Source organism: Nematostella vectensis, chromosome 5 (genome assembly GCF_932526225.1).
Source record: "Nematostella vectensis chromosome 5, jaNemVect1.1, whole genome shotgun sequence".
Lineage (NCBI taxonomy): Eukaryota > Metazoa > Cnidaria > Anthozoa > Actiniaria > Edwardsiidae > Nematostella > Nematostella vectensis.
The window spans coordinates 14,041,591-14,051,898 of record NC_064038.1 but is presented as its reverse complement, the minus strand read 5'-3'; the positions used below and the strand labels follow the sequence as shown (position 1 = coordinate 14,051,898).

General features: G+C 37.9%; 1 protein-coding gene across 1 annotated transcript; it reads left to right on the top strand.

Moving 5' to 3' along the window:
• The first annotated feature begins 30 nt into the window (after positions 1–30).
• On the top strand, positions 31–10,206 carry LOC5513986 (uncharacterized calcium-binding protein At1g02270). Its single transcript, XM_001634113.3, has 9 exons — positions 31–262; positions 5,887–6,054; positions 6,312–6,386; positions 6,969–7,059; positions 7,627–7,689; positions 8,467–8,513; positions 8,657–8,845; positions 9,175–9,241; positions 9,457–10,206. Exons 1-9 carry the CDS (start codon positions 129–131, stop codon positions 9,529–9,531), a joined length of 909 nt encoding a protein of 302 aa, XP_001634163.3. The 5' UTR covers positions 31–128; the 3' UTR covers positions 9,532–10,206.
• The last annotated feature ends 102 nt before the right edge of the window (positions 10,207–10,308 follow it).

The window sequence follows — 10,308 nt, the reverse complement described above, 5'->3', positions numbered from 1 at the left end:
CCGCTGGTTCACTACCAGTCGGCTCGCGCGCATGCGTGGTGAAGACGCCGGTCGGAATGGCTGAGGAGTTGACAACTCTACACACAAAAACACAAAGCCGCGTAGATTTAGAATGGAAGTAAAGCTTTATGCTTCAACGCCTAGCATATCTAACATCTGGGAGATTTCTACAGATGATGGCTGAGAAACCAGCCGAATCTAACGGGAACATTTTCCGATGTGCTACCTTTAATATTCTGGCGCCATGCTACAACCGGTTGAGGTAAAAATATTGCCGTTACGCTGTTTAAAATGTGACGGTATCGTAATGTTTCGCTAGTTATGGATAAATTTGACGGGAATGAGGTATCGGCAGATACATTTTTGTTAATTATGTCCACTTGAATTTGTGTTCATGACTGCAAGGGAACTCGTGATGTTATGCAATCTTTTCTTTGTTGTGTGCAGCTACAGTTTAAGGGTGTACTGACATCTGTTGCTAAGGAAAAGTGAATATAGCATAAAAGCCTTGTAGAAAGTCATAAGGGTCTGATATTTGCCAAGTTGACCACCACAAGTGTGCTGATGATTATGATGACGTCATAATGTGATGTCATAATGTGACGTCATAGATACAGATAAAAGCAAATATAAAATTGCTCGAAAACAAATATTGAAAACGTTTTATGAATGTTGAGGGATGGGTGCATTAAGCCAAGCATGCGTTTTAGAAATGCTTGAGACATTTTTTTAAATTATTTTTCAAAGGTCCTGAAATCCAGATTATTTTATATAATTTTAATTTCTAATACATTAACGCTAAATCCATGCTTGGCCATATGAAGGAGAATTTAATAAAAAGGAATACGGAAAAATATTAGGTTAAAAATAACTTGGCGACCAAAAAAGCTTTTTTTAGAAAAGGCTAAACCGGAAGTGAAACAAAGCCCGCGCATGCTTATTCGGCCTGCTCAGACACACTGATATCTCACATGATGAAATTTTAATAAAGTTTAAAAACAAATTCTAATGGTGTTTCGTGGTATTTACACTTCAAAGGAACGATATCCGTCATGTCATGATGAAAATGGAAAAAGTATTTTAAAATTCTGATACAGCGCGCGCTACTTTGAAATAAGATTTTCAATGCGTGCGCGAGCATTCGGTGTTTGCAGCACGCGCAGGTAGTGAAAATTGAAAACTTTGGCTTCAAAAAGGTTGGCTTGACTAAATCTTCATTTTTGCAAAATATGGGAAATATCATCACCCGTAAAGGCTGAGCTTAACTTAAAGTCAATTTTGGGAACTTGAAACGCATATTTTTGCTTCTTTTACTTCAGGAAACCTAGGAATGACGAATTCCATGTAATGTATATGCGCGCGCTCAACGCCATCAGTGAGCAACGTCGTTACTGAGCAACACTAATGTCAGTACACCCTTAAGGGCCTATGGTACTATCTTTCGAGTCCGTTGCTAGGGAAATTAGTTTGTTGTATAAAAGCTTCTGTTTTTTTTGTCAAATCTCTTGGAACTTTCAACATAAGTGTTTTAGACCTAAATAACACAAGTGATGACGTCATCTGACCCCTCCCATGGTCACGTGACCCAGAACATAAAAACGTGTCGGAGAAGCTACTGTTCAAATCTACCATAATTTTTTTTGCAGAAATATTTTAACATCACTATTTTCTAAAACTTCACGCATCGGATTTGCGAAATTTTGATACTGCGAGAAATGGTGAATTTTTATGTTCTTCGAAAACCACATATTTGGTAATAACTTTTTCATTTCTTCAAAAATCAAAAATCCCATGCGCTTAGTTGTTAGGAATGGTAATATCAATGGTTTTAATGAAAAACAATCGCAATTGTTGTAAAATGTTCAAAATTAACGTGTTTTTCTCGTGTGGAAATGGCCGCCATCTTGTTTTTTCGCCATCTATTTTTATTCTCGAAAAACATAATTACATTTTCTTCTACAAAATGCCGAAAGTTTATTTTGATCTCTTGGAAAAAAAACAACAACTTGGAGTTTTGAAGAAAATAATAATAAAAAAAAGACTCGGCCGGGGATTAAACCTGGAACGCTTGCTTACGAGTCAAAGGTGCTAACCACTGGGCCACAGAACCAAGTTGGAAAATGCGTGGCAATTTTAGTCTATTTAACTGAATAAAGCGCTTTTCCCTTTCGTAGCAACAAGATAGTACCATAGGCCCTTAATTCTTGTGATTTTTCTTGAGAACTAGATCTCATTTTTTGTGTCTGTCCGACACACAGTTGCAGTAAACACACAGTCGTCATAGGCACAGTCGCAGTAGACACACAGTTGCGAGACTGTTGTTTATGACACACTGTGATGTCTTCTGTGCATCTATCACCAGAGGACAGGTCTATCTGTTTTATACAACAATTCAAATGTTTTCTTATGTTACAATTTAGTTCTGGGTAATGCAGGAATGTTTCCTCTAATAACACATTGTACCCTATACCAATCAGAGAGGGGCGTTTTATGAATGTCATTGTATAAACCTGGGCTATGTATGTGGGGGGATTAAAACAAAGCTTATTCCTTTTAATTTACCTGCTAAGGGAGTGTTCATTATTTATGGCCGGGGGTCGGTTCCAACATGGGGGGGGCTAAAAGTCTTGGGTACGTGAATGGGGGGGTCATAAAAGTTTCAATGTGGTTGAAAGGGGGGTCAAACAAGTTACATCCTTTAAAAGTAGGAAACTTTTTTTATTTATTATTATTGAAATGAGTAAACAAAATGCAAGAAAAGCTGTTTCCTAGCGTTGCCAATAACATATTTAGGCTACATTGATTGCTGTTTAGCCGTGAACGCTTTCCCACAAATGACAAATTCAATAATGCTTATTACCCGGTAGTGAGTTCATTTAAGCTTGACCTATAGGATCAATAAAAAAACAATAACTGAAATATATGCATTTGTAAAATATACTAGGAATCTAGTATGGCAGGTTATTAGATAATGTCAACGTGTAAAAAAATCTTACTCGGATACCTTTCCTTTGGACACCCCCGCGAGTACCAGATCTGGGAGATCTATCAGACCAAGGGACAGGACTATTTTATCTTTAGGACAGCCCCATGCAGTAAAATACAAAATTGTCCTGCTTGATATGGACTAGTGATATGGCATGCAAAGATATAGGTATAGATACATATTCGTTACTGTTTTCAAACCGCCACAAGGCCACAGTTGACTTATTTATGATAAGAAATATCATTTCTTGGTTGTTATACATTGCATAATTTGTTTATATGTATCTATATTTCGTATTATAAATGTAGTTTTGCAGATTTTTAAAGAGGGGGATCAAACAAGTTTTTGGGTTTCTCCTGGGGGGGTCATCAATGTTGCTGGGGGGGGGGGGGGGGGGGTTGTACAGAAAACTAAAAAAACAAGTGGAGTGGAGCTGAATACCGACCCCCCCCCTTAAATAGTGAACACTCCCTAATAGCAGCAAAGAGAATAACAAGTTTCCTGTGGAGTCCAGGCCTCACCCACCTTGTGCATTATTGTGCATTGTTGATAGACTCCTGTGTCCTGTGGGAAATTCCTGCCTCCACTGCAGGCTCTTCTATTTTAAACTCCCCTTTCATGTAAGCCACTTGCTTTGACTGGCACTGTATATTTTATTATATGCAAATAAAGATTGATTGGTTGAAAAAAAAAAACTCAATAGAGAAGAGACATGGTCATGGCCATCGCAGGCCACTTGGTTAATCTAGATTTTTCTCTTTTTTTTTTTTTTTTTGGTTTTACATTTCTCCTGTCGAGAAGTCTAGAAAAAAATCATAATATACATAGCCAGTTGTTTGTCAAAGTTTACTTAGATAAGGTAGTTGGTAGCTTCTTCTTCCTTCCAAAGGTGCATGGATAACCCATGTCCCATGTAACACTCATTACTCTGCCCAAAGGAATAGACCTTTTTGAGGTTAGAAATACAATAGTTGGGAGGCCTGTCTGTTTTACTCCACCCGGAATGATCCCAGGACCCGAAACGATCCCAGGACCTGAAATGATCCCCAAAAGTACCCCAAGCTATCCCGGGACCCGAAACCATATCGAGGAGTTCCCGAAATCGACCTCAAGGAATTGCGGTAATGGACAAAGGGAAAGCAGAAGAAATCACTTGCAATTCTTAAAGCATAATTAAGGCTTTTGCCCCGGCGGTAAACCCATAAACAGAGTCCAATACAAATACACAACTTTTAATTGCTACTGAAAGGGAAACAACATTAACATAGCACAGCCAAAGCACAGCCTTGCTCAGAACAACCAAACTTCGTTTGACCTTCCATCACACTAAACATTTGCATGTTCATGACACAACTCTGACAATATAAATCTCGTTTCCGGCAAACATCACACCTAAAAATCCATATTCATTTGACAACCAAACGTGTATTTCACCACGAAATCCATGTTCACATGAGCGAATATTTACCGACACATTTTAGGCAGGCGTTTTGGCCGAGAAGATGGCGGAATGACAAAAGCACACTGAGTAATGCACTCAAACAACCCTTTTACTACTGTTGCAAGATGTGGCTTTAGCTGAAAGCAATATTTATGTGAGTTTTTAATTTCCTTCACCTAGTCGGCCGTAGAACCCTGCATGATCTCATGATAGGTCTTTCAATCACCGAATACAAACAAACATGCGCAAAAGTAACCTTGAATAACCTTATGTTTTATATCTGTGGATCGATGTCGAGACTTTCTTTTAAGTCTTGTTATCTATAAATGATTTATTCACGCCTGGTTCTTCAAATTACTATCGCGGAAATTGTCATTTGACCCCAATTTCTGACTCAACCACTGTTTTTCCCGCGCAGTCGTAAATTAAAATGTTAATACTATACAGGGCTTCTGGAATTACGCGCTTGTGCGGAAGCGTTTTGGATTTCTACGCGTAATCCACAAATTTCCGCGTAATCCCGCGTAATTTGGCTAAATGTTTAAGACAAAACATTTAAGTGCACAGCTGATGTGTTCTTTTAGGGTTCTCACCTCTATTTCTCGTAAAAAAAGACAGATATTCTTCGTAAGCATGAGAAAACTAATGAAATGACTAGGCGTTCTTTTCTAAACCGCGAAGGCCTAGGACTAATAATAAAATACCTTTTTTAATTGGCTGGTGGCTAGTAGCCAATTCGGAGCTGGTGGCTAGGAGCCAATTCGGAGCTGGTGGCTAGGAGCCTAAGATATTTTTGCGTAAAAAATTAACCTTTTCAATTTATTTCGTGCTTTTCTTCGGTACAAAATGTAGTTTGGGCGTAGCAGTTGATATTCAGTGTAATTTAGCGCATAATTCAGTAAAGAATCCCGCGAAATTTTGATTTTTAAAGAAAAAAGTATTGCAAAATCCCGCGTAATGAGTGGTTTTCCACGTAATTTAGCGCGTAATTTAGCAAAGAATCCCGCGTAATTTTGAGTTTTTTCCGCGTAATTCCAGAAGCCCTGACTATAGTTTTAGTTAATATTATAGTAATACAAATGATGCTAGAATGTTTTATATGTTTTTAAAACTGAAAGCCAGTCCTTCCACATTCCTTTTGTTTGTCCATTACTGCAATTCCTTGTGGGGACTCTTGGGGATCGTTTCGGGTCCCGGGATCAGTTGGGGAACTTTTGGGGATCGTTTCGGGTCCTGGGATCATTTTGGGTCCTGTACAGTAAGATTTTAAGAAATGTTGCTGTTCTTGTGTGTTTACTTGCTTTTGGCAGGAAGAAGTAACATGCACACCTATTTGAGCCTTTCTTTGGTGTAAAACCACCTACCTCTCAAGTATTGTGATTTAAGCAGGCAAAAACTCTATTGTCTTCAAGGTTTAAATTTGTTATTATTTAAGGTTTTCATTTTGTTTATTTGTCAGGGGTTGGTGGAGTGCATGGGAAAGCTCTAAGCCAAACCTCTACATGAGAAGGTCGCAGTCTATCATAGACATGCTCAAAGAACAGCCTCACTTAGACGCTATATGCTTACAAGAGTTCTGGTTTAACCATGATGTGGAGGATCTGTTTGAAAGCAAGCTTGGAGACAAGTAAGGGTGAAAAGTGTTTTTCCTTAAATCTTGATTTTGACAGTGCAATCATTACAAGGAAACATGGGGTGTAGCAATGTTTTAATTTTGTTGCTACAAGCCCTGCACCAGTTTTCCACTTACCTCGCTGCCAACACATGCCTTACAAGTGTCCTATTTCCTGTGATTGAGTAATAATTTATTGTATGTTTACTACCCTATCTTTATTCAGTAAAGTATTATATGTATTATCCAATAATTTCTCTTTTTTGATTTAGATACAGGATATTGAAACTGAAGAGACAAGGTTACAAGATGGATGGTTTGGCTATACTCCTTCACAGATCTGCTAGGTCAGCAGTTCATCTATAAATATAACCTAGGCTTAACCTTACATTTCACCCCATAAAATATTTAAAATGATAAAGGATCACAGCTTGTGATAACCTTGCTTAGGGCAATGATGATGATGATATGTTACTGAAAAAGGCTAGTAATAAACATATCATCATCATCATCATCATAATTGCATCATGAAGTCCAGTAACAATTTCGTTTTCTCATAAATCAAGTAAGACTTCTATAATCACACAGTATGCTTTCGATTTGCACAGAATAAGAAGTAAAAAATATGAGGTAAAAAAAATTGTGTGAGGCTAGGAATCAGGCATTCTTCAAAGTGTTGTACTGTCATTATCATTATAATGATAATAATACAGTATATAGTTTATACCAGCTATTGCAGCTAAAAACTATTAACTTCACAACATTTCTAGAATGTATAATTACCTTCTAAAATCTAATTTCTAGAAAGTATAACTACCTTCTCCTGTATGTCTAGACATTTAATTCCACCCCTCTTCACCTCTGAAATTTCTTTTTCCCATTTTGCATTATCTAGTTCCCATTTTGCCATTTTTATGTTTGTTTTTCAGCCTACTGGGTGTGCAGTCTTTTAATTTTGATGATTACGGGAACAGGGTGGCACTATTATTGCATATAGCACTTCCAGATCAAGATAAGCAGGTACCTTGTTTTGGCGTTTTACTTTGTGATCTTCCAGGATATTTACACTTTATTCATAAAATGTAACTTCCTACATGTTCCTCTTACTGGTCGGTTATGCATAGTTCCGAAATACTTTTAGGAAATATTCATTGCCATTGACAAAATCCTGGAAGATTACACTCAATTGCCAAAGAGAGAAGGAAGGCTGTACATACAAAACTTAGGCAATCATTCAACCATTCTTGAGCAACAGCCAAAGAAAGCAGAGCCTGTTTTGTGGCCTTTAGCTTTTATAAAGTTCGAAACAATAGTAGTGATTTCAAATTTTCCATATCTCTCCTTGGTAATTACCTAAGTAATGGTTTTTTTTAAGAATTTGACCCTAAAATGGTGTACCAAAAACACCACAAACCACTACTAGAAGACAACTGTCATCCAAAATGCTGTGCACATACACCCTGGCTAGCCATTAGCCCGGCTGGCCCTGTAGCTTCATTTTGCATTGAATAAGGCAGCTCATGGATAATATGATATCTAAACTTAGCCTGTATGGAAATGATCTTAAATGGCTGGCTTATTTCCTAGGTTATTCTAGCTACTACCCATATCTCCTACTGCCATAATATACTCGATGAGTATGTTAGAATGGTAAGTAATGACTGGGAATGCTGTTTTACAAGTTATTTGATGTATATGTTCAGGCATGTACCCAGGGGGAGAGGGAGGGTGCCCCCCACAACGGCCACTTCTGGTTCGCAATAGACATACTATTTGCAGACAGAACTATAAAGCGTAAGCGAATCAGATAAAAAAGGGCATTCTGGACCCAATAGATCACTTTAGTATGTCGTAAGTCTATAAGTCAAACTTTTTCTTAGCCAAATCCGATAATAAACGTCACCTGGAGATAATTCAAGGCACCGGGGGCGGTCAGATTTATCTCAGAAATATCTCACAAGTGATCCAGCCTCTCACAAGTAACCAGGTTTTTCTTCTCTATGAGAAGAGCAATGAAATCGAGAGTTGTCCCTAAGGGGTTTGTATGCAGGTCAGGTAGGAAATTGGGCAGGCTACTGTAGATACAAAAATATGCAGAGTCATGTAAGCAACTGTCCAATAGCAACAATAAAGCCAGTTATTTACTGGAAAATCTAAATCTGGCAAAAAATGTTTTGGTTGGTGCTTTGGGACTACTGGAAACATTATGCGCAAATATCTGTGCATTAAAAGTAGCATTTTCACTAGATTCTAACAGTAGGGGATCTAGGGGAGGGTTTAGGGGTTTTAAACCCCCCTTCAGGCTACCAGAAAGCCATATGTAATTACCCCTCCCCCTTTGTCACTGAGCCAACCCCCCCCCCCCCCCCCCCCCCCTAGGGAAAAGCTAGATCCGCCCCTGTATAATACATGTTTATCTCCCTGCAGTCCCAAGTGAAGAAAGTAGTCAGCGGGATAGATAAATTTCTTAAACAGTAAGTATAAAAACATTTTTATAAAACTTGAATAAACACGTGTTTGACAGCCATGCTTATCCAACACATTTAACATAACACCTCAGCCCAGTGTGGAATCTTCTTTCTTATGATTCTCATCGAAACATTTCCCTTCTTTCAAGGAAAGAGCTCCATTCCATCCCAGTCATCCTTACAGGAGATTTTAACAGCCCAGAAACCAACCCTGTCTACCAGTTCGTCAAGGGGAGTGGCTTTGCCTCCTCATATAAGGTCGTAAATGGAAGAGAGGCTGGAGTTACCCACAAGGACCACAGGGGAAGAGAGCTCTCAGTGGATTATATATTCTACAGGTAAGCCATTCAACCCTGAAGTGCTCAGAAATAATTCTTCTTTCTTGTTGTTTATGTTGAATCACAGGCGGCTGTGTGAACGGACATTAAACTTAACTTAACCATTATATTTGATTGTTTAATTAACTTTGTACTATGGAGTACTTATTATAATTCAGTATATAACCTCTTTAGCAAAGGTACTTTGCCCTTGATTCTACTGGAACAATCAGGGGAATGCCGTCTTAAGACAAGGAACCTTCCTGTAGTATTGCTAAAAAAAATTTTAGAAAATTGAATAGATAAAAAAAAGAGATGAGTTTTCATTTTGTTATTGTTTATGTCTACAGAAATTCAGGTTCATGTGCGATATCCCCCAAGTCTTCAATCATGCTACCACAACAGTACAATGATCAGGTGAGGCTAGATCTTTTAATTTCTGATGAAAGCTTGTTAACATGTTTACACCTCCTTGCTTCTGAACATTAATATCTCTCAATCTTTCGTCTTTATTGAGACTCTTTCAGGCAAGACTTTAAACGTCGTGCATTAACGCAGATAGAAGAATTTGATTGATTGAAAAAAACCTGCTCTTTTTGTATTCTGACTCAAGCTCTTTCTTCTATTTACAGGTTTGGCCAGAGGAGTTCACCATTTCTGATCACCGTATGATTGTGACTGAGTTTGACATGGGTAAATCAGAATAGCTGCCAGGAAAGTCTCAATATTATACTTTTTATAAACTTGAGACACACGGCAATATTCCATTCTCTGGGGCTCATTTCATCGTAGTGTGCAGTTCCGCCCAGCCGTAACACCCTGTCCCTTTATATTACTGACTCAGCTAGTACACTATTTACCATCATCCGCTGTGTTTTCAGGTAAAACGTAGTATACAGGGGACGGTTTTGAACCGAAAAATATTTAACCGGAAATGGTGTCAGTGTGTTACAGTATGGCCGCCTTGATTAGACATGAAAGTCATTTCCAAGCGAGCTAATCAGAATGGTTAGGGTCAGGCGTCAGAATTTATGTTTTACATGGCCGCGATAATAACAAAATGAGTGATCTGTTAGCAATCCTTTATCGTTTGTGGTTGTATACTCTAGGTGTATCCATCTAATTCAAAACTCGTTCTCGTACAACCATAGGTATATTTATGTTCATTGGGTATTTATCTACTGTTCTTGTCGAACGTCTGATACTTTACGTTTACAAAATATGATTTCCTTTATTACTATTATTATTATTATTATTATTTTGATTTATTATTATATATTATTTAACTGTATATCTTATTAGCTTTTATTTATGTACAAACAAGAGATATAGAGTTATCATTTCTACGCAATTTCGAAATAAAAAAAAGAAAGTGAAACACACATTCTGATCTTAGTATATGAGGTTTCTTTTTAAAGTCCTCGCCCGCACTTGCAACGCATCAAAATCAGCGGTTATTCCGTACAATTTCGATAAGGGCGCTG